Here is a 25,204-nt window from a genome sequence, read left to right on the forward strand (position 1 = left end):
AGAAGGGCAATGGGCCATGGTATGAAACCTACCCGACACACTTCACACTCGTTGGAATATTGAACGTAAAACCCACGTTGATTAACCCATCGTATTATCAAGCCCCTGATGAAGGGCTAGGCCCGAAATGCAATGGGCACAAAATCAAATAATCATGAAAACCATTACGTCAAGTTCACTGATGAAACTAATTGATATGAAAAGAATAATAATAAAAATTGATACTTGATAAAGATATACAAATGGTTTAAAGTTTATTAAAAAGTTCTAAGAGTGCAATTGTGGACGCTCTCCCCTGCTTGGAGTTGCGCTAATCATTCCATGACTGACCATCCATCACTGTGAGTTTGTAATTTGGCATTAGTATCTTCCATAAACTGGTGCAATGCCTTGATCTCTTTCAAAAAAAGATCCAAATAAACTGCAGGTATAGATTTTGTAGGAGAACCTGAGTCTTTTTTTACCCTTTTAATTGATGCCTTGCCAATGTTAAATTGTGAAGTTGCGGCTGTGGAAAACAGAAGAAGAGGGTGAAGTAGACCACTAAGTTAAAGTGGAGCCCTCGTTTGCCGTAAATATTAATGACACAGGAGAACGCTTTAGCAATTTGGCAGGAAAGGACTTCATAGGTGGCTTAATAACTCTTGATCTACCCATGCACTAAAATTGCCACAAGCGGAGCTATAAATCCTTTGGTTTATAGCAGTTGCCACTGAGAGCCAGCACATACGCTCAAAAAGCAGCCAAAAACATCCAAACATAGAAGACTGGTCTTTAACAGGAATGCCTGTAATTATTCCCTCACACTTTGACATAAAAAGTGGTGAGGAATAAAACACTAAGAAGGAAAGTTAACCAAGAGGTCATCACCACTTAACAAAAAAAAGATGTATCTGAAAACTGCTGAAGAATGAGGAGAATGACATTGATGCCAGTAACCTGTCTCTTAATCAAGATGGCAGCCGCTTCTAAGGAGATGAAGCGAGCCACCTTTAAAACACGAACTGCGCCCTCCCGTGCCTCAAAAATGCATGTGTAGCATCCACTACACTTCATCTTCAAATGTGCCCCTTGGAAGGTATGAGGGTCTAGGGAGGCTGCTATATGTTATGTTTTGTGACCTGGTCCGTTTGCAAATGCAAAAACCGTTGATATATCTGGCCGTAAATACAGTCCTATTGGATTGCCAATGCTTGTTTTTTTATGTGCTTGCATAAGTGCTTTTTTTCGTTTTTGTCTACAAAGAAAGCCCTCGCAACATACTACTGTCTTGGTACAGTAGATTTTTATGGAATCCATAAGGAGTAGGACCTCTATATGAGACTGTTAATAATAATTATGTATTCATGCGCCGTAAAATAAACTATTATGGCAAACACTTTCAGGAGTATGATTAAAAATGATTTTTGTTATTTATATAATGGAAAAAAACACTTTGTAACATTTTGCAAGAGTAATTTACTTTCTTGCATGGAAATAGGCAAATGTGCTTTCAGAGGGGAACACCTCTTTCACTTTTTTTTTTAATCAAATCTTTTTTCCAATTTCAGAAATTCATAAAAATAATCTCACTTACAAAGAGTCATAAAAAATCCCTTTTAAAACTTTACAGATTAACATTTTCAAATTAGGCAGCAGATGATTATAATAATTAATATAAAACAGAGGTTCAAGGATTTTCCATCATTTTACGAACACGAGTAATAAGTCTCAAGAAAGTGCTGGTGCGAAAAACTAATTCTTCAGTGTCCAGGGAGAGCAACATCAGATAGGAGTCCCTCAAGGAGAGGGGTCTATGTTTTCTAAAAAACAGGGCTCAAAACCATTTAACATATTTTAAAAAATATTTACAAGAGAAGAAAAAATGCAAATCATTTTGTGTACTCACTCCATCATAAGGGCATGGTTTATAATCTGATTTCAAGCAATAGCCCAAGGGAAAACTTAGTAAGAATCTTACAGTTCCTGCCCTTAAACAAAACAGGAGTTTTCTTTCCCAATTGGTCATTGGCAGAGTGAGGTAGAGTGGTAAAGGATACCTATGCAACTCCTTATCTATGTATGCCGAGACTGACGATTTCTTAAATTCCTTTTTTGTCCTATCTAGGTTATAACGTGCATATAGTGCATTTTTTAACTCATTCTTGTCTCTAGGCTCAACTCTTGTTGGTTCTAAAAAGTCACTTGAGACTAACAATTACAGACAAATTGAAGAAAACAATAAAAACTAGCTGCCTTTGTTCAAAGAAATGTACAAAAAGAATTACTTTGCTTAGTAAATGCATGTGTGCCATTAGGAAATGAGTATCAGAGAAATGTGAGGAAAATGTGGTGATTCAGATTACTTTGCACCTCCTGAAGCTTGCCAGTGAGGGCGAAAGGATACACCAAAACAGCCAATAGGAAAATGGTGCAACCAAAATAATATTGTCGGCTGATTCAAGATGTGTTTGACAATGTCCACAGTCAATGGCCAGAGGTTCCAGAGCTAAAGAAACCAATGGATGAATGAGACTGACCCAAAGCATCTTTCTCTGTCTATATATTTTCCTTGAATAGTGGCACAGGGACCATTACATGCAAAATCTCACATGCGTTGCCCATGACTTGTTATTGGTGATAGCTGGACTTCAGACAGAGATCCTCCTGCAGGTGGGTGCAGTGAGCTACTGTTAATTGGACCCCTTTACTCTCTTTGGAAGGTTTCCATCAGGATGTGCACTGACTGTGCATCACCACTTTGCGGTACACATTAAATGCACTTCCTGTTTATTTTTTCCTTTCTTCCATGCAAATTGGGGAATGCACTCTTAAGGCAGCACCGGATCACACAGAGGGACATATGAGCATATGAAGCCACGTCTGTAAAAAGTGCTCAGGGTCGCAGAAAATGGGACATGAGTGTGTGTAGCGCTCAGGGGACACTATCTGTAATGCGGCCCCAGCAATTCAGATCATTCCTCAATGAAGTATTGAGTAATTTTATTTTTTCTGAGTTTCCCTCATCTTCTGATAACATCTGTGTTTTTCCTGCAGATTTATGACCTTTTCCCACAACTGATGAGACTTCTTCCAGGACCCCATCACAATGTCTTCCAGCACTACCACATGTTTCTTAACTTCATCGAGAGGGAGGTCAAGAATCACAGGGAAAACCCAGAAGAAAATCCCCAAGATTATATTGGCTTCTATCTGGATCAGATATCAAAGGTATAAATAAGGCTTGACTGCATTGATGCTGTTGTTTTTGTTTCCTATTACTACAGTTCAATGTGCTCCTATTGAATACTAAAACCCAGTCTACTAGCAATGTCTTTGTGTGAACCACCCATAGACCCACGATGACCCCAGTTCTACGTATACTGACGAAAACATGGTGCAGATGGTGGCTGACCTTTTTCTTACTGGGACAGAAACCACCACTACTACCCTGCGTTGGGCATTGCTCTACATGGTGGCTTATCCAGACATTCAAGGTAAGAATGTGCAAGCTGGTAACAAGACCGAGCAAAAGATGTGTAAGGAAGATAGAGAAATTCAGAGAGATGTGAGGGAGGGGAAAAGAATGACACAAATTATTAAATGAATCAGAGTTCAAGAAAAAGAATGAGAGCGAGTGATATAAAGATATATAAATGCAAAGAGAACAATTGATGGACAGAATGCCGCACAATGTCAAACATTCACCCCGGTACAGAGATCTGGGCCTAAATCCATCGTTGTTCTGCTCCCCATGCCATTCCAGTTCAGAACCAGCCATATGCAAATCAGTCTTGACCCTTTTACCCATGGAAAAAGTCTAGCCCAAACTGCCAGGCCAGGTCCTCCCCGTACTGGAAACAAGAATCCTGGGACAAGATTCGTGACATCACTCCTCATCAGTCAGTCTAGCTTGACCCCAGTGACATGGAGAGCTTGGGACCACGTCTGGGCAAACCTGTCCCACTCGGGGTGACAAATGCAAAAACAACAGTTGATGGACAGAATGCAGAACAATGTCATACATTCACCCCAGTACAGAGATCTGGGCCTAAATCCATATTTTTTTTGCTCACCATGCCATTCCAGTTTGAAGCCAGCCATATGCAAATCGGTCTTGACCCTGTGCCCCATGGAAACAGTCCAGCCCGAACTGCCAAGCCAGGTCCTCCTGGACTGGAAACAAGCATCCTAGGACCGGCTTCAGGCTTTCAGCCCTCATCAGCCAGGATAGCTTGATTCTAGTGGCATGGAGAGCACGGGGGTCATGTCTGAGCATACCTGTCCCACTCGGGGTGACAAATGCAAAAACAACACTTGATGGACAGAATGCAGAACAATGTCATACATTCACCCCAGTAAGAAGATCTGGGCCTATTTTCCAAGAATTATAAATTAAAATCTGACTTCACCATGATTAGGGATTTTTTAATTAGGATTTAAGAGACACTAAACTTAAATCAGTTATATTTTCCCATTCATAAATTACACTTATGAAATGTAATAGGGTAATCCCAACGTCATCCTATGGAAGATATAGGCCTTGCAGTAGCAAAAAATGAAACTACATATCCTGCTTTTTAAATATATTGCACCCTGCCCACTGGTCTGTCCAGGACCTACCTTAGGGGTGACTTATATGTATAACTAAGGAACGTTTGGGCCTGGCAAAATGGTTATTTTGCTATGTTGAAGTGGCTGTTTAAACCTTACACACAGGCTCTGCAATGACAGGCCTGAGACTTGTTTAAAGTGCTACTGAAGTGGGCGGCACAATCCGTGCTGCAAGCCCACTAGTAGCAATATTTCATTTACAGGCCCTAGGTACTTATAGTACCATTGTACTAGGTGCATATAAGTAAATTAATATGCCAATTGAGCATGAGCCAATATTACCATGTTTAGAGGCGAGAGCAAATGCACTTTAGCCCTGGCTAGCAGTGGTAAAGTGCTCAGAGTTCTAAGGTCAGCAAAAAAAAGGTTCAACAAAATGGAGGAAGAAGACAAAAAGTTGAGAGGAAGAGCACGCCAAGGCTGACAGGTCTAAAACCTTGGATCTGGTTTTAGAATTACAGAACTCGCAAATAGACCAGCATAGGTACATGAAGCTTGCCAGGGTTTAGTGGTTCCTGTAACATGTGTACTTTATTGATGAGGACTGTCCATGAAGCTTATGTTCAGTTCAGGTTTGAGGGTCTTGAGGGGTGGGGCTGGGGGGGGGTCATAAATTCAGCCCCAAGTTCCACAAACCCTGTGGCACAATTGAAACAGGAATGTAAACAGAGAAGATGGAAGCTGTGACAAATAGGAAGTGGAGGTGGACAAATAAAGAGCTGCATAGAAAAGGATTAAAAGACATGCATAAAAACGATTGATTAAGAAGGAAAGAACTGATTAGAGAAAGGGGTAGAAAACTAAATGTTACATATTGGGGAGAAGAATGATCAAACCAGAGAAGAGAGGGATACAAAAATGCATTACATATTTAAAGTTAATTGTGAATAAGGAAGAAATTCTGCCCAAATTGTAGTAATTGTAGTAAGGAGTGTTGCATTAAAACGAGGCTTAGCCCCAAAAAATGGACACTGGCGTAATCCTGAGTAATTTCGGGCATTTCGGTAATGTTTTTGTTGCGATATTACATAATATGCCACGCCGTATAATTTGACGAGCATTAAGATAAAAATCGGCTCACTGGAAATAGTCCAGAAACACAACTTCTGTGAACAACAGCTGCTTGCATTCTCTTCACAACAGTTGTATTTTTGACCTATTTTGTTAGCATTAAATGTGACCTTCTTGCTTCCAAAATGGAACACAAGAACGCATTTTACACTAAAACAGAGTGCTAAATGCTGAATTTGTAAGGTTATGTATTTTTCAGAAGTTTCCCAAAACTATGCAAAAAGAAACTAAGAAAGGTTTGCACAACTCAATCGAAACCTTCACATTCAGAATATTTGCTAGACATAATGGGACAGATTTACAAGCCCCTTGCGCCACTTTTGCGTCACTTTTCCCATGTTAAAAGTGACGCAAAAGTGGCGCAAGGGGCTTGTAAATCTGCCCCAAAATGTCTAAGAAAAGACTTTGGAATAAGAGGAACACACATTTACCCACAGTTATTCGTCACTTAAGACCAAAGACTCCTAATGTTATGAAAATACCACATCTAATAATTACCTACCTGTGGTATGAGTTACTCTGGGCAGAGACATTTTAAGGTATGGGCAAAGCGGGAAATTGCACAGGCCCCCAGCTTTCAAGGGGCTCCCTGGGAAAGTTACTGGGACAGTAAGAAGAACCTCTCTTTTTCGCTCTGACTTCTTCTTCAGCATCTGACCCTTTCACTACCTGTCCCTACCTAACCACCTATCTGTAGCTCTCACGTCTCCCTCTCTCTCACCCTACCTGATTACTCCTCTTTACCCCTATCTTCACCTCCCTCTAATTCACTCTTTCCTCCCTCTGTCTGTCTTTTCTTTCTTTCTTCCTCTCATGGCCCCTCCCAGAGGCTAAACCACCCCCTTGCATTGTGTCACTTCAAGGAGACCAGGGTGCCATGCTGGATGGAGGCACCTCAGTGCATAGTGACCTGGGCATTTATTGGCTGCAGATGATGTAGAGAAAGAGATGCCTAACACAGAGAGCGCATTATAAACTGTTAAGTAAGGGCTTTGACACCAAATAGCACCTGGGGAAAAGTGTGCTTGCAGAGACATTTAAAATAATCACATGGTTTATCACTTAAATATACTGTGTGCCCCTGTTTCTGAACGTTAAGATACTAATCAATATTGTTTGGAATAATGAGTCCTTGAATTGACTGAAAATAGGCAACAAATTTAAAGTAAGTCCAATCAGGGCCCACAAAATATACCTTTCCCAGAGCCCCTTAAGTTGCCCCTGACTCTAGTCTGGTGTTGCTGCATCGATTTTCACACCAAGCTCATGATGAGAGACTTAGGGGCCGATTCCGATGCGGCCGGAAACGGCCCGACCATTATTCGGAGCTGTCTGACCGCATCGGAATCGGCTGTTTGGATTCCCTTCCAACAAACCCATTTTGATGGGGTTTGTCACAAAGAAATCCAAACCGTATTTCAGAATGCCTTGCAACAGGCTCGGGGAGACCGGCTGTCATTTGGAAATCCTCCATCAATCCCTCAAGCGGCTCTTTATGGCCGAGGGATTCTAATGGAAGATTCCCACAGCTTTTCTGTACCAGCCTTTCCGACACAGAACAGCTGTCAGAATCCTGCTTCGCGGGCCCCCAGTAAGACCTCCAAATGGCGGCCTAGGGGGCACCAAGATCCCTTCACCCCGTGGCAGGCATCTTGATGTGCCTGGCACAGGGTGCAGGGATGTCCTGCACCTCTGCTCTTTGCAATGACAGCATGCCCCCGTTGTAAAGAATAGGATTGCAACAGAACAGGGTTCGGTCGCATCCTACTTGCTGGCCTGGAACCGACAAAAGGAGGTCGTTCGGTTCCGGTTCCCAACCGATGTCGGACGGACTCCGTTCCGTCGGACATCGGAATTGGCCCCTTAGTGGAGAAATGAAGAAGAAAGAGAGAAATACAGAGGAATTACAATTGAGGCAAGGCACTTTTAAAAAGACAGAAGAAGACTGTGAAAAATTAAATAGAAAATAGAGTTGGAGGCAGCAAGTTGGGTAGGGAAAAAAAACAGAGAAAACAGGGAACAGAAAATAAATATTGGCATCCGAGACTGTCCAGAGAGAAAGGATAATACAAACAGATTTGAGAACTGTATAAGAGAAAAAGAAAATGATACCATGATTCAATATGATGAAGAGAGAGGAACATTGGGAGATGAAAGTAAAATATGAACAATACCGAAATAGACTGATGGAGTACAAAACGAGTTATGTAAGGGATATGAACAAGGAATCAAGATAATCTTTGTAAAATAACCCCTGCATAGCAGTAGGATGTCCCTATTCCACGAGGATTGGAAGAAAGAAGCCACCTACATGTTGGAAGAGCATGGCACATGGAATCCTAGGCACAGTAGTGAGCTATAATCCAATATGGTTTCCAATCACAGATGCTTCTCTTGCTCTGTTTTCTCCCAGGTGAGGTTCAGAAGGAACTGGATGCTGTTCTTGGACCCTCTCAGGTCATTGAGTATGAAGACCGGAAGAAGCTGCCTTACACCAGCGCCGTGATTCACGAGATCCTTCGCTATGGGAATATTGTCTCTGTGGGGATTCCTCGCCAAGCCTTGAAAAACACAGAGATCCAGGGTTTTCATATTGAAAAGGTAAAAGCTAAGTACCTTCAATGTATGTCTTGTTCTCAATTCCAGCTTCACTCTATCTCACATGCACTCAGAACCCACCTGCAGCAGCCTTGTGTCTGAAATGTAAATGTTGCTTGAATACTGATGGTACAAAAGGGGTTGTGATGGACGGAGCATCTGAATCAATCAAACACTCACACCCAGTCAAAAGATCTGGGTTTAATCCATCACCGTTCTTTAGCCCACTCTGCCACCCCAGTTCAGACATGGCTATATGCAAATCAGTCTGACCCTGTGCCTCATGGGAACAGTCCAAGCCCGAACTACCAAGCCATGTCTTCCCTGGACCGGCAACAAGCTTCCGAGGACCGGTTTCTGGCATTCCAGCCCTCTTCAGCCCGGCTTGCTTGAATCCAGTGGCAAAGTGAGCAAGGGACTCACGTCTGAGCATACCCTGCCACACTTATGGTGGCCAAAAGCTGTACAAAAGGGGGTGGTGATGGACGGAGCATCTGAATCAATCAAACACTCACACCCAGTCAAAAGATCTTGGTTTAATCACTGTTCCCATGAGGCGCAGGATCAGACTGATTTGCATATGGCCATGTCTGCTCAAACGCTCCGTCCATCATCCCCTTTTGTTTTGCTTTGTTCGCCCTAAGTTGGCAGGGTATGCTCAGACGTGAGTCCCTTGCTCCCTTGGCCACTGGATTCAAAGATAGCCTGGCTGAACAGGACTATAAATCCGAAACCGGTCCCAGGATGCTTGTTTCCGGTCCAGGGAAGACATGGCTTGGTAGTTCGGGCTGGACTGTTCCTATGAGGCACAGGGTCAGACTGATTTGCATATGGCCATGTCTGAACTGGGGTGGCTGAGTGAGCTAAAGAATGGTGATGGATTAAACACAGATCAGTTGACTGGGGGTGAGCGTTTGATTTGCTCAAACGCTCTGTCCATCATTCCCTTTTGTTTTGCTTTGTTCGCCCTAAGTTGGCAGGGTATGCTCAGACGTGAGTCCCTTGCTCACTTGACCACTGGATTCAAGATAGCCTGGCTGATGAGGATTATGAATCCGAAACCGGTCCCAGGATGCTTGTTTCCGGTCCAGGGAAGACATGGCTTGGCAGTTCGGGCTGGACTGTTCCCATGAGGCACAGGGTCAGACTGATTTGCATATGGCCATGTCTGAATTGGGGTGGCTGAGTGAGCTAAAGAATGGTGATGGATTAAACCCAGATCAGTTGACTGGGGGTGAGTGTTTGATTTGCTCAAACGCTTCATCCATCATCCCCTTTTGTTTTGCTTTGTTTGCCCTAAGTTGGGCTGGACTGTTCCCATGAGGCACAGGGTCAGACTGATTTGCATATGTCCATGTCTGAACTGGGGTGGCTGAGTGAGCTAAAGAATGGTGATGGATTAAACCCAGATCAGTTGACTGGGGGTGAGTGTTTGATTTGCTCAAACGCTCCGTCCATCATCCCCTTTTGTTTTGCTTGAATACTGACGGCACAATTATAAGTCTCCATTATGGAATTCAGTTTGGTAGTAATCAGAGGGTGAAGGTATTTCAGTGGCCTATGAACTCATTTCTAACATATTCTGAAATTGAAACCATTTTAACAAACAATATGTCCTTAGGAGGCAACAGGCGCCATCTTTTTTTACAAAATAGTTGATTGATCCACATTTGATACACAAGAGGGCATTTGACTGAAAATGCCACTTAATTCGTGTATTTTTTCATAGAAAAAAAGCAGCAAATGATGCCTCAGCAGTGACTATGCACAGCTGTGGAGAGGGGTTCCTTCCACCTTAGGACTTGTAGAAACTGCATTAAAGCATTATGCATGGGGGAAGGGGACGGGGCGCTCAGTCAGGCACTCTTTTTTTCTAATCACTGATAACTGATCACAACCAGTTCCAAGAAGAATAATTTTCCTGGTTTTTCAGTTGAGTTATTTTGCTCATTTTTCTTGATTCTGATACATATATAGAGGGTTTGCCGTACAGCCATCCAAAGGGGTGGAAATGTCAGATTTCTCCTCCTCTGACCCACCCTTGAGGTGTAAACTTTCATTGTTGTTGTCAATGAACCTCAGTCATGAATTTCACATATAAGTCCTTAATTCCCTCAACTTAGAGTTGAACAGCTACAGTACTCTATTTCAACGTCTCTGCCTCCTATGTCATCTGGATATTTTTTGACTTAGGAAGTCTCCTTTACTAGCTTCAGCGCTAAGTCGTTGAGTCACTAGTCCTGGAGAAAATCAGGAACCTATCTCCTGCCTGGTGATATACAAAAAATGAACTCATAGAGAAAGAGGATTACTGAGATATCTTCAAGACACCAAGTTCTACTGTTGATGCTATTCGTTCACAAACTATGGGTCTATGTCTTCTTGGTGATAAGCATCTTGCTGAAACAGTTTCTTATAATCCCTATCAAACAAACTGCTTTCTTCACAGTTTCAAGATGGACGGTGTTCAATAAATTGACAAATTCAACTTGATTAATTTCTCAAAATGTTTCTTTATTTTTTAATGCAATCCCGTATACCCTTTTTCTGTCTGTTTCTCTTAATCCATATTCTTTTTCTTGCTGAGTGTGTGCCTAATCAGGAGGAGGTTTTCTAAACCCATTTCAAATATAACCCCAGCTTACCTAGAGATATTGAGCGATTTATCAAACTTTCAGGCAGCGTAACGCAGCAAGCCACCTTGCTGGGCTCTGTTGAATGAAAGGGAAAGGGCAGAAACGCACTGTATTTACCATTATCCAGAGCGTTCCTGTCCTTTTCTAGCTCAGGAGCGCTTTTGGCTGCCTAGCGCCAATTCAGGCACCCTTGCATCATGGTTACAAGGTGTCTGTGTTGTAGACAAAAATATTTCTCCTTGTTACACCTCACCTGGGGAGGCGTACCATTTTGATGCATTACCAGGTCTACCACTAATGGTAAATCAGGGAATGAGCCAACTTCCATGGGTGGATACGGAGGAACACCCACACTTCACCCACGGAATGCCTCCCTGCCATAGGGAAATGCAAGGCAACGATTTGTGCTGCCTTGTGTTCGTCTGCATTTATCAAGCCATGCAGGGCCATGCAAAGGTCAACTTGCTTGGCTTGATAAATCTCACTTATGTTTTGCATTGCCCTTAACCCCCTTGCATGGGGCAAGGGCGACTCTAAACATTATTAAATCTGGGCCTTTTTGTATTAGGCAACAATCAGGTCCTGCCAGAGACAGTCAGGAACACATTTATATTTCCCGTTGGTTGCTATTACTCTTTCCTCAGAAGACGCACACATACAAGAAACCCACACTATTAATTTGAAAGGCTTTAGTAATTCAAAATACCAGTGCTTTTCTCCCAATGTCATACTTAATGAGCACAAAATAGCTATCAAAGAAATATTAAAACACTGTGATACCGTAAATCTACATACATGAAAAAGCATAGATTCACATACATGAACTTGCATTCAGCAGTTACTGATTATACATATATCTCGCATGAGGTGAAACGCGTTGTGAATTAAACAAGGGACACCTTCACGATCATTTGACTGTCTTTCCTGAGAGCACGCCTGATATTTGGATTTTTGCAAAGATTGAAAGCCCCAGAAGGAGTTTTGCTTTGGGGATATATATATATATATATATATATATATATATATATATATATATATATATATATATATATATATATATATATATATATATATATATATATATATATATATATATATATATATATATATATATATATATATATATATATATATATATATATATATATATATATATATATATATATATATATATATATATATATATATACACATATATATGTATATATATATATATATATATATATATATATATATATATATATGTATATATATATATATATATATATATACGTGTATGTGTGTGTTACATTTCCTACCACACCTATCAATACAGTATATGACATTAGTTTGCAAATAATAAGTAAAACAAATGGGTAGACAAGTGTAAGAGATCCACCACCAACAATGCTCTTCCAAAGAAAAACTTTGTTGCAACGTTATTGCACTGTCACTCACCACTCCAAATTAGGTCATTGATATGATTAGTTAGTAGTCATTATAAAGAATTGTCCTTAATTCAATATAGTCACCCAATTTTCCGAGTTCAATTTCTGTTCAACTTTATATTAGATATCTTCTCATTAAAGTGCATTGTTTGTAGCTCTAGCCAACGCGCTTCGTACACTTGAGACTTCTTCAGGGCTACAAAACATGTATATAAAACTTGTTTACAAGCTGCTTTGAAGCTTTGAAAGTTTTTCAAATCTGGCTAAAAGAGGATGATCAGCAGCGGCCACTGATCTCCCATCTCTTGTTGAACTGAGTTCCTTTTGTCTAAACTTGGTGTCGCATGCAAATGTAAGACTTCGAATACTGAAGCATGGACTCAGATTCAAAGATAGGAGGGGATAATAAAAAAGACAACCTGGGCCAAAATTCAAAGAAGGCAGAGGTATAGAAGGGGCTGGTTGCATCAGAGTTGTCAGCAAATATGCAGAAGATGCAAACACAAATGTGAAGTCTAAGATCGTACTTGCAAATAAGGCATTATAATCAGTAATGTACTGGTGGTGTGGAAGCATCAACAGGAAGTGCATGAGCCACAGAGCAAAATACATTTAAGAACAGAGATAATGTAGCTCTAGCTTATGGTTGTTGCACATGTGACAGCATCAACAGTGATCTATGTGAAGCAGAGTTGATGATCAGCAACTGCAGAGCACCACAATATGAACAATGCAGCACCATTGGTTGAATCAGCTCTCAATGATCCACAGAAAACAAAATGTATTGGTCCGAATGGATCTTTCTGACAATAGTGTGATAACAATTGGGTACTAGAAGAGCAATCTTACTACAGGTGGTAAAAGCCTGTGAAAGCTCAGGGTCCAGTGGTCACTCAGGCAGGACAACAAGTCTACTCCCAAAGAGAAAGATATACCATGTCAACAGTGTTGCTCAGATGGTTACAGAATATTCTACCTCATTGCCTTAGAAGGATTATGAATAGAATTGTACCTACAATAATAAAGGTTGTTGAAACACTACTGTTTGAAAACAGCAAACCCCAAAAATTCAGGTATTGTTCCAAGTACAGTCTTAAAGCAAGTCAGCGGTGCTTGCATTGCAAGCATGAAGCACACCACTAAACTGCAATGGTAGCTGATTGGTAGGCTGTTGGGGCTCAGCTTCTCCCCAATTTTCTCCCACTGAATTCTTTTTTAAGTTTTAAAAGATAATTGTATTAAGAAGAAAAATAAAAATTACAGTAGATGTCATATAAAGCAAGCAACTATAACATTAAAATAAGAAAGAGACTCACATATCAAGTAAATAAAAATTGGAAAACTAATTAAATAGAGATAATATTAACAGTCATGTAATGTAGAATGTCAGGGAGGCCTCAAGACTTGAGGTTTGTTTGGAGGCAGTGTTAGCCACAATTATGCCTTCAGTCTGTGCAAAGGGTCAGGAAGAGTCTAGGCATTTCTCACAGGTACATTCCCTAGTGCTCATGCCCCCTCCCCCTGTTGCTGTGTTTGCAAGGCTTCTCTGATGTCAGCCCAAACCCTTTGTGGCCTACAGCCCTGTTGGGACACACCCACCTTTAACACACAGCACGCTTACTGATTGACCACAGTCAAAGCACTTTAGGCTTCATTCCAAGGCTGTGAATCAGTCAGTGAGGATGTACTTTTCACAACTTGCTAGTGAGTGGGGTGGGATCAACAAACCTTGCTGGCCATGCTTCACCCTGTGATAAGCTGGGTATGGGATGAGGCTCACAAAGAGCCCTAGAGCAGCTGAGTGCCTCTGCTGCTTGTGCTCCAGACTGTTGTCACTTCTTTGTCAGGCTAATAAGAGGCATTGATCCAAACCAGAATAACCTGCCAATGCCTTTTCACTGCCCAAAACAACACCTTACAGGAGCTCTAAGAGGTGCACGTGCAGTAAGATAAAGGGAGGGAGTTGTCAGTGCACATTATTACAAATCAGGTAAAGAGGGTGCCGGCACACATTACTGAACAGATTTGGGGATTAATCCACGCAGCGCACAGAAAGATGGAATAAGAGGTGTCGTCTTCATTGGCATGTAAACAGGCAGATTAAGCAGGGCCAGCTTCAATCATTTTTGGCATCCATGACCGCCTCCTTGGATTCTCTCACTACCACCAGGCAAAAATGCCCTTCATCTCCCCAATCATAAATTGTTGCTAAAAACAGCGTCCCACCCCTGAGGTCAGAGTCCCATTCACAGGTCAACGCCCAGTGCGGCTGCCCCGGTCGCACTGCCCTAAAGCTGGCCCTGAGATCAAGACATTGAATTCCTTCTGCAGCCTGAGCTTTGATTGACAGTGCGGTCTGTGCAAAGGCTCCACCAGTGACCTCAGGCCTGAAAGGGAGGGACAAAGCAGCACACACAGGCAAGAGTAAATTATGTTTTTGCTGAAATATTTTCACTCGAGAGCATTTCCTCACACATAATTGTTTGAAATACCAAAGTCGGCCTGGAATGTGTACTTAATTACAGTCAAGACTATTTGCATACATTTTATGGTATATGCAAACTTTTCCTGGCTGCCTGTATGCTGACGCAGTGGGACACTTGGCGGGATTCCCAGCCACTGGCATTCTGTCACTTTCAGGTGGATGTAAGACCGTACCCAGGACTACTGTGCTATTACCAAGATGTCTGTAGCTGCAATCTCAGCTGTCTCTTTCAGAGTTAAAATACCTGAGACCAACATCTGACTGAGGTCTTTCTTTCTAAAAGAGCTGGGGGTTGTCTCTGTCAGGCGGAGTGGTGGACAGAGGATTTGCCTTCTAACAGAATAGGAGACACAGAGGCAAATGTCTTGTACTCTAAAAGCATGGGAAACCATCCTGGTGAAGTCTTGAACCCCAATAGGGTGGGAAGCAGAGGTTTACACTCTTAACAACCCTAAGGCCTTTCTTGACAGGGTCTTACTATTGGCACAAGACCATGTTCAGCACAGACTTCACATACATTAAGAGGAGTCTTAGCAGACGATGTTGTTTGCTGAACATCTTCATGTTCCAACAGGACTCTGATGTGTGAGTAATATCATGGTCCAAGGGATCTCCCGCTGCGAGTAAGATAATGTTCCAAGAGGCCTTTCGGTGCTGTAAACTGGCAAATTACACTTCAACAGGAAGCACCAGGCCTGATTGGACAGAGACATGTTTAATATTCCCTATCCCTTGCGCTAAATGTGTTAAAACAAGAACTTAGAAAATTTATGAAAATGCAGTGCTCTGGCACAAACCTGCAGATTACAAGATCAAATCTCAGGTGAGTTAACTCAGTTATTTATCCTTTCAAGACCAATAAACTGAGGAACTTTGAGAGATTATCTAGCATCATGTGTTGGTTACATTGTTATCAATGCTGAAAGAACATGGCATGAAGGGATATAATAGAGGTAATTATTAGATCAGATTGGCATATTGTCCACTTCCAGCATGGGCATAAGCATGGGCGAATTTTGCGAATCTCGCGTTCGCGAATTTTGCGGATATGTGAACTCGCAATCCGCAAAATCCACGAATTCTCGCGAATTTGCGGATTTTTTTTTGTGTTCGCGCGGGTTTCTGCCAGTTCGCGAGGGTTTTGTACAATTTCGCAAACGCGAACTTACCTGTCGGGTCGCAAGTTTTGCGAACTTGTTGTTTCTACGTGTCCAGCCTGTTTGGGACACTCTTCTTCATCACTGCCACTCTCTGTCACCACTGCCACTCTCTGACTACTCATGCCACACTCTGGCCCACCCATGCCACCCTCTGTTTCATCACAGCACCCTCTGGTTGTCCAGTGTACATTATTGTGGCAAAGCAAAGCACACCTTCCCTGCCTCAAGTGACCTGAATTAATTTGGGGCTGATTAATGTGTCACAGAATATTTTTTTAGCTGGCACCTGCTTCCTTAGTGCTTCCTGATTAGTGATCTTTTGCACTTGCTAAGTGCTTTCATTGTTGCAAAATTAGTTACAACACCTGCCCTGCCCCAACTGAAAATAATGAATTAGGGGCTGATTAATGTGTCACTGGATTTGAACTTCCAGCCTGGCTCCTGCTTGTCTCCCTTAGCTGTAATTCAGGACCTTTGTGGCATATGTGTAACTATTCTGAGGGTCAGAGCAGGGTCACATAATAGTTGCAAGTAGGTAACTGAACTCTGGAGGGGCCCCTCAGGAAGCACTACAGGAAATGGCTACTAATGATGAGCTTGAACTTTTGAACCTGGTAAGTAGTTTCAGTTTTGCTAAGATCGTATTTCTGCAATTTAGCGCTTATTCCCGGGGCGCGAAGTTGAACTGGTAAGCCGCGAACTCACGCGAACAGTGCGAGCAAGCCATAAAATCCGCTGCTCGCGGATTTGCGGATTTTGCGGGAAATTCGTGAATCTCGCGGATTGCGAATTTACCGAAAATCCGCAAAATCCGCGAGCGGAACGGATTTTCCGCCCATACTTACATGGGCATCAGATGCAGGCATCTTACACTACCACCATCTCCAGAGTATTACAAGTTGAGGGAGTGCAGAGGACTGCAGGGAATGCCATCTCTTTCCACACCCTTTAACCACGGGGTAAAGATTTGCGAGGTACACTCAGAGCATTGCTATTGCTCATTGGGTTGGGAGTGGACAGTAATGAGGCCAAAGACACTTCAGATCTAGCATGAAAAGGACTGGTATTGATTCTCCCCTTCACAGAGCAATGGGGCATGATTTACTCATGTGTGCTGGGAACAATTCAATGCGATCTCAAGGCTTGGTGGCACATGGATAATACACGGTATTAGGGCCTGGCTTTGGTTCAGGCACTCAAAGGAATGTCCCCTGCCTGGCCAGAGGACAGTCTCATCCCCTGCAATGTTCTGATAGCAGTGTTTGTTCTTTTAATTAGCCTGAGCACACAGATCTGGACAGCATAGAGCATGTCCAAGTCGGGATGGCCCAATTCTTAGGCCTATTTTAGTCACATGTCCCTGCTCCCGGGATGATACAACTCTCCAAAGAAAAGCCAGATGCAGGCTGCCTAATATCACATAATATATATAACAGATGGAACAGACAAAGTTTGAAAGATAGAATAGGACCACTTGGGATTCAAACATGTATCCGTCTAGGTACAAAACTTAACCATAAAAAGGTATGATGAACATTATATTAACATAATATTGAAGAGGCTACCATTGAGAAAGCTTAGTTAATTGAAGATATAATAAAAGCTCATTTTTAAGGATTTTATAGATTTTTCTAGGAAATTAAATTTTTCATAAATAACCTTCATTGAATAAACAACAAACAAGAATGTGTATCCAAAAATGGAAACATGAAGAGAATCTAATAATAATAAGTGAGGGTTGAAAATATGAAATTATGAATATTGCATTGTATTATAACGGGCACTAATGATATTTAAAAAGAAAGTAAGACTTAACCATTGCAAATCGTTTTTATGTGATAGGATGGATTCTTAAATTCTATCCAGCCAATTGTGGTGACAGACTGCATACCACCAGGCTTTATTAGATATGTTAGATGTACGCTTCCAAATAATGGTAATCTGTTGAATAGCAATGTCAATTGAAAGTCCAAATAATTTATCTTGGGAAAAAGTTGAGTGCCAATCCTTGTCAAGGTTACCATGGAAAAGAGAAGTAAAAGTAAAGGGAATGGAAGTTCGGATATTTCAATTAATTTGTTTCCAAACCTAATGCCAAAACAGTAAGGTGTTAGGACAAAAAATAATATGTGTTTGAGATTGCAGTCTGGAAATGGAATGGACCAACATTTGGAATCATCTGAAATAAAAAAATTAGACATGGATTGCGGTATAATAAATTCTCTCCTAAACAAAAAATAAAGTATGAGTAAGTGTAGCCATTGTAAACGTTTTGTGACTTTTAAGCCACACCTTGTCACATGGAAAAGTTGGTCAAGTATGGCCTAAGTCAGTTTCCCACAAGCGTTCCAATGACCAAGTATGTCTCAGACGTGGAAAAGCATTTAACAATTTGCAGATGAGAAAGACTTTAGGTTAACTGGAAATGATATGAATGAGAAAATTAATAAAAGGAGTTTCAGGAGAATTATCGGCAAAGTTACCAGAACTTCTAATAGTATGTTCAATAAAATGGAATGTTTAAATTGAAAGGATTTAGGGCACTTAAAGTTTGATTGGAATTGGGGAAAGAGAGCAGAATTTCATTTGGAGCCTTGGTGAAATCCAAAGAGGCAAATAATGGTTTGACATAGTACTTATTTAATGGTAGAACTTCAGTTTTATCAAGTTTGATTTTGTAACTGGAGACATTTGAAAAAAAGAGAATTCCTTGAGAAAGAAGTGGTAGAGAGGTTTCAGGGTTCGAAATAAAACAAATAATATTGTCAGCTGATGCAGTTAATTATAAATGATGAGACTTATACTGGGGTTTGTCAAACTTTTGAAAAAAATGGTTCTAATGCCAATATATAATAGAGGATATAGGGAACAACTTGTCGGCTGCCTCTTTGGAGTGTGAAGTTTGAAAATTTTAAGCCATTAACCATAACAGAGGGTTTGGGAGAATCGCATAATGTGGATAAGAGTGAAAGAATTGTATATCCAAATCCATAACATTGTAAAACGTTAAATATAAACAACCAATTAAATATGTTGAAGGTTTCTTCTTCGATGTTAATGGCAGCAAGGGGATAATTGAAATTAGAGGCTTTATATAAGACTGTAAAAAACAGTTGAGTATTATCAGAAACCATTTGACCTCAAATAAATCCAGCATGTTCGGGACTAAGTAACTTGGGCAAAAAGGATTCCAGCCGTGGATCAAACATTTTAGCAAAAATTGTATAGTCCACATTGATCAGAGAAATAGGGCGATCATTTTTACAAGAAGTGGGATCTTTCCCCTCGTTCGGAAAAAGACAGATAACTGCTTCCAGAAAGATACCTTTGGGTGAATTAGATGAAATGGAAGAAAATAAGTGAAAATAAGTGTAACAATTAGGGTGGTAGTAGTGCCCTCGAGAAAGTCTGGAAAAGGGAACCGACACCGGACAACAGGACCTCCTACAAACTTGCCACCCGGAAACACCACCAGCTGATCCGCGCCGCCAAGAGAACAGCATACAAGGACCGGTTGGACAACAACACACACAACAGCAAGGAACTCTTCAACATCGTGAAAGAGCTCTCCAACCCCAGCGCAGGAAACAACGACATCACCCCATCGCAAGACCTCTGCAACTCCCTCGCCTCATACTTCCACAACAAGATCACGGACATACACAGCAGTTTCAACAACCAACCAACGCACACCACGACCGACCAGCCACCCCCCCCCACCACCACCCTCCACGCCTGGACCCCGATCAGCACCGAAGACACCATCCGCACGATGAACTCCATCCACTCCGGATCACCGACCGACCCCTGCCCTCACCACGTCTTCAACAAGGCCGACACTGTCATCGCACCCCACCTGCGAGAAATCATCAACACATCCTTCGACACCGCCATCTTCCCCGAAAGCTGGAAACACGCCGAACTCAGCGCTCTACTCAAGAAACCAACAGCGGACCCCACCGACCTCAAGAATTACCGCCCCATCTCGCTTCTCCCGTTTCCAGCCAAAGTCATCGAGAAGACCGTCAACAAGCAGATGGCCGCCTTCCTCGAGACGAACGGATCCCTCGACCCCTCACAGTCCGGCTTCCGAGCCAAACACAGCACCGAGACCGCCCTCATCGCCGCCACCGATGACATCCGAGCCCTGATGGACAAGGGAGAAACAGCGGCCCTCATCCTCCTAGACCTCTCCGCGGCATTCGACACGGTCTGCCACCGCACCCTAATACAGCGCCTCAGCAACATCGGAATCCAGGACAAGGCGCTGGAATGGATCATCTCCTTCCTCGACGGAAGAACTCAGCGAGTCCGCCTACCACCGTACAAGTCAGAGGCCTCCGAAGTCATCTGCGGCGTCCCCCAAGGATCATCCCTGAGCCCAACCCTCTTCAACGTCTACATGAGCCCCCTCGTGGCCATCGTACGCAAACACCACCTCAGCATCATCTCCTACGCCGACGACACCCAGCTGATCCTCTCCCTGACCAACGACCCCGCCGCCGCCAGAGCCAACCTGCACGAAGGGATGAGAGAGGTAGCCGAGTGGATGACGACCAGCCGCCTGAAACTGAACTCGGACAAGACGGAGGTCCTCATCCTGGGCTCCTCACCCTCCGCCTGGGACGACTCCTGGTGGCCTCCCGCCCTGGGCACCGCACCCAAACCGACAGACCATGCACGAAACCTGGGCTTCATCCTGGACTCCTCCCTCTCCATGACCAGGCAAGTCAACAGCGTCTCCTCGGCGTGCTTCAACATCCTACGCATGCTACGAAAGATCTTCTGGTGGATCCCCACAGAGACCAGGAAGACCGTCACCCAGGCCCTCGTCACCAGCCGACTGGACTACGGCAACGCCCTCTACGCCGGGACCACCGCCAAGCTCCAGAAGAGACTCCAGCGGATCCAAAACGCCTCAGCCAGACTCATCCTCGACATCCCACGATCCAGCCACATATCCGGACATCTGAGAGACCTTCACTGGCTCCCCATCAACAAGAGAATCACCTTCCGCCTCCTCACCCACGCACACAAAGCCCTACACGACCAAGGCCCGAGCTACCTCAACAGCCGAGTCAACTTCTACGCTCCCAAACGCCACCTCCGATCAGCCAACCACGCCCTCGCCGCCGTCCCCCGCATCCGAAGAGCGACTACAGGAGGAAGGTCCTTCTCCTACCTGGCCGCCAAGACCTGGAACTCCCTCCCGTCCGACCTACGCCTGACCCAAGACCACCTCTCCTTCAGGAAGAAGCTGAAGACCTGGCTGTTCGAGCAGTAGCGGCACCCCCCCCCCCAAGCGCCTTGAGACCCTACGGGTATGTAGCGCGCTCTACAAGTGTCACTGATTGATTGATTGATTAAAATTCTTTAATAAAACCATCAGGTCCAGGTGTTTTACCTTTCTTTAAGAGATAAAGAGCAGGTGTTAATTCAGAAAGGGAAATATCTTGTTCCAAACTGGATAAACCAGGCATAGAATTAGCTGATTTGTCAAGAGTCTGAAGAAAAAAATCAATATCAGAGTCTGTAGAATGGTGTTCTGGAGTATAAAGTGTTTTATAAAATGTTGTAAATTCATGAAGAATATCACAATCTTTAAAGATCTGTGTGCTGGTGAAGGAATGTAAAGAGTCCACTTTTGCATAATCTTTTTGTATTTTGAGATACCTGAATAGAAGCTTACTCAAATTATTTTGCCCATAATATCGAGCCAACTCTTCAGTAACACTGAAGAAGCATCCTCAGAAGAGAGTTTCCAGAGGCTGTAATAATATCTCTTGATTTAGATTAAGTAGAGAGTTTGCAACCAAGCCAATGAGTACTTTCAATATTGAGGTTGGTTGAGTTAGGAAGATTATTAATCTGTGGCAGGTAAAAGGTGAAGAAGAAGACCAGATCTTTGCCCTCAACATCTTCAAGAAGCCCATAAATGTAAAGTTTATTGCAACTTTTTTTTTGTTTTCAAGATCTTCGGCATGTTGTTTAAGTGAGGTAATCTCTCTTTGTGGGACCGAAATATTGAACGTTTGTCTTGAAAATCACTGATCCATTGTTCGGCTTCCGTAATTTGAAATTCCATGGAAGTCCTTTTTTATCTAATTTCTGTATACTGATATTAGTTTCATCCACAAGTGGATGCAAGGCCCGTATTTCCTCTTGGAGAATTTCAAAGCATTTATGGAGGACTACACTTAATCAGGAGAGGGAAGATCTTGTTTAAGGCATTTAGTAGGGTTAGCCTTCTGAGGCTTGACTGCAGAACTATTTTTAGGCGTGGCCTTAAGCATATTTTTCAAATACGCAAATTGTGCCGTTGGTGTAATAATTTGCGGTGTAGTACAACTAAATGATGAGCAACAGATGGCTTATGAGAGAGCTTCAACTTCCCCAGGATCCCCACACAGAAATTAATAATATTAAAGAGGAAACAAAATTATGGTTATAGAGAGTTACATCACCATAGGTATTGAAACCTATAAATAGAGAGTATGATCAGAATATGAAGGCTTGAATGATTAATGACATAATAGCAGCAAGAGGTGTAATAAAACGTATACATTCTGGGATTTAGTATCAAACCAGCCATGATATTATGGTAAGTGAAGGAAGGCTGAAGAAGTGTGGCTTAAAAAATCAGTCAAAAGTATCAATTAGCCATTACCAGGAGCAGCACTGTGAGAAAATACTCAGTGAAATACCAGGAGCATGCTTCTTGGAAATACCTCCTCAGGACAATGAATAACTTTGTCATATGGCTATCAGGAGGCAATAACAGCAACACGGTATCTCTGAGGGAAAAATGGCTGCAGAAAAACTGAATAGAATTGTTGGTAGAGCAAATTACCTTGTAAAAAGGCCATCAAACAACACAAATAGTCACGCCTCATGGTCTCAAAATCTCGAACATCATCCTCTGTGGTAGCTGGATGTCAAAAATTCAGCATGAAAACCTGATGCAAGATTGGTAACCCAATAAACAAACACTACAACACCACACTACCCTAAAACCTAAATCACTACACTACATAAACACTCCACTACCCTCCCCAATACACTACACTAAACAAACACGACAACACCACAACACACACTAAAACGTTTTTAAAAAACACACACACAACACAAACATGACCACACTACTTTTAAACTACCCTAAACCCTACAAAAGTAACCCCTACCCCATGCACAAACCCCCTTACACCTCTCCTATCCAGCGCCGCCATCGGATCCTGCTTCCTCCTTCCTGCTTGCTTCACGTCGTTGTGAGGAAACAGCCTAAGTTTCCTCACAACGACGTGAATAGCCACCCCCGCCGCCGCCGCCATTACACCTTACATCGCATGCGTTGTAAAAGCGCATGCGATGTAATGGTATGCGTGGTTGTAACATTGCATGCGTTGTAAAGCATTCAATGTAAAAGCAACGCGTGGTAAAACCCGCGTTGTAATGGCTGTTCCCGATATGATGCAGATCAGAGCAGCTCTAGGGGTGGCTGGTTTATAAACACAATTGACTGAAATCTTTCTATTTGATCAGTATTGTCAAGACCTTTATGATATCACATCCAGTAGACTAGATGTTGTGTTAGCCTAAAACCAAGGGAGTTCTTTTAACAATATATACTTATTATAATTCTCATAGTCTGCTTTATTTTTGTCTCACTTTTGTCTGAAGAGGTTCTTGCTGCTTGGGACCACAGAGGAGCATTGTGGGTTGTTCCCCAAGCTAGGTGGGACATGTTCACTCCATCTCAGTGGGGACAAATGTGATGAAGATCAAAATTCTGGACTCTCGCTCCTGTTCCTACTGACTTACCCCTATAATTAATTGCAGGGTACCACCGTTTTACCAAACCTTTCCTCAGTCCTGTATGACCCTGATAGCTGGGAGACACCAAACCAGTTTAACCCGCGCCACTTCCTGGACCAAGAAGGAAAGTTCATCAACAGGGATGCGTTCTTACCCTTCTCTGCAGGTAATGTATTTTCTTTAATTACTGTGGAATTATAACGTTGCAGCAACAACAGCATATACAATTAAAGACACATCTTTTTGGGTAGCCCACAAATCATCTTAGGCACTGCTCCGTTGTTATTTTTCCCACCTACCAGGCATTATTTTTCCATTCATATATTTTACACTAGAGTGAGTAGATACTGCATCCGGTTCAATAATTGATAAAATTAGATTTTTCGTACTATATTGTGAAGAAATGTAAGCCCTTATCTTCTACCAGCATAGCATATTTTAGGGCATTGCCTAAAAGCAGTGCCTAATTTGAGCAAGTGGTTTCCAGGGCTCAACACCAGCACTTAATTTAATCATCAAAACCAGTGCTTTTCATGAGCACCAGTTAAAGGCACATTCATTTACTGGGAGATTAAGTGATTTGCCCAGAATCACAGGGTGTTGAGCCGACACCGAGACTCGAACCAGGTTCCCCAGCTCAGAAGTCAGCAGCTCTGGCCACTACGCTACATCCTGTCCCCTTTTTCATAGTTAGTAGTTTGTTCTGTTTTAAGCGCTGCTAACAGTAAAAATGGGCTGGTGCAAGCTACCTTCCGACAAGAGCCCCAGCACTTATTTTGTTTTACAAATTAACCATTTCCTAAAAAATGTTTGGTGTTGAAAAGTGCATTAGAAAATCTTAAAGGTGGTAACCAATAGTTCTGAATGGGATGAACTATGGTTAGCCTTGACTTGTGAATGGTACCAGACTACAACATTTAAGAGGTTCAGTGATCTAACTAGGGGTATAGTTATTGTCAATGGCATCCATATGTAATGACCGGATTTTCGGACCAGATAGGATCAGCTCACCAAGACACCACCAACCCAGCCGAAACGCAACCACCTCCCTCCTCAGGACCCATCTATCCAGGCACCTGGGTACCTACCTGAGGATGGGGAATTAGCAATATACAAGCTCATATCATCAGAAACACCACTAAATCTATAGGGATTACTAGGAATATTCACTGATTACTAAGGACGTCCATGCCCTACACCACACTCATACCTTATAGTCTCGCGGCAACTCAGACCCAGACTATGCTACCCTCCTACTCAAAAGTGAAGGGGGCATTTCCAATAACTTACCATTACACACTGACACACTCAGTGCTCTCTCAAGCCACAATCTTGTGGGTATACACACTGTGTCCTCCCTGTGCTCTCACTATTTCATACATACACAAGCCACAATCCTGTGGGTATACACACTGACCA

At 42.6% G+C, this 25,204-nt stretch overlaps 1 protein-coding gene across 2 annotated transcripts in view; it reads left to right on the plus strand.

The window, feature by feature from the left end:
• Positions 1 to 25,204, plus strand: part of LOC147684136 (cytochrome P450 2J2-like) — a 90,949-nt gene that overhangs the window by 53,369 nt on the left and 12,376 nt on the right. For both annotated transcript variants that reach the window (XM_086944527.1, XM_086944526.1), the window contains exons 5-8: positions 3,037 to 3,210; positions 3,335 to 3,476; positions 8,078 to 8,265; positions 23,810 to 23,951. In XM_086944527.1, coding sequence (XP_086800653.1) covers positions 3,037 to 3,210; positions 3,335 to 3,476; positions 8,078 to 8,265; positions 23,810 to 23,951 — 646 coding nt within the window. The remainder of the gene's footprint in view (positions 1 to 3,036; positions 3,211 to 3,334; positions 3,477 to 8,077; positions 8,266 to 23,809; positions 23,952 to 25,204) is intronic.

Source organism: Lissotriton vulgaris, chromosome 11 (genome assembly GCF_964263255.1).
Source record: "Lissotriton vulgaris chromosome 11, aLisVul1.2, whole genome shotgun sequence".
NCBI lineage: Eukaryota > Metazoa > Chordata > Amphibia > Caudata > Salamandridae > Lissotriton > Lissotriton vulgaris.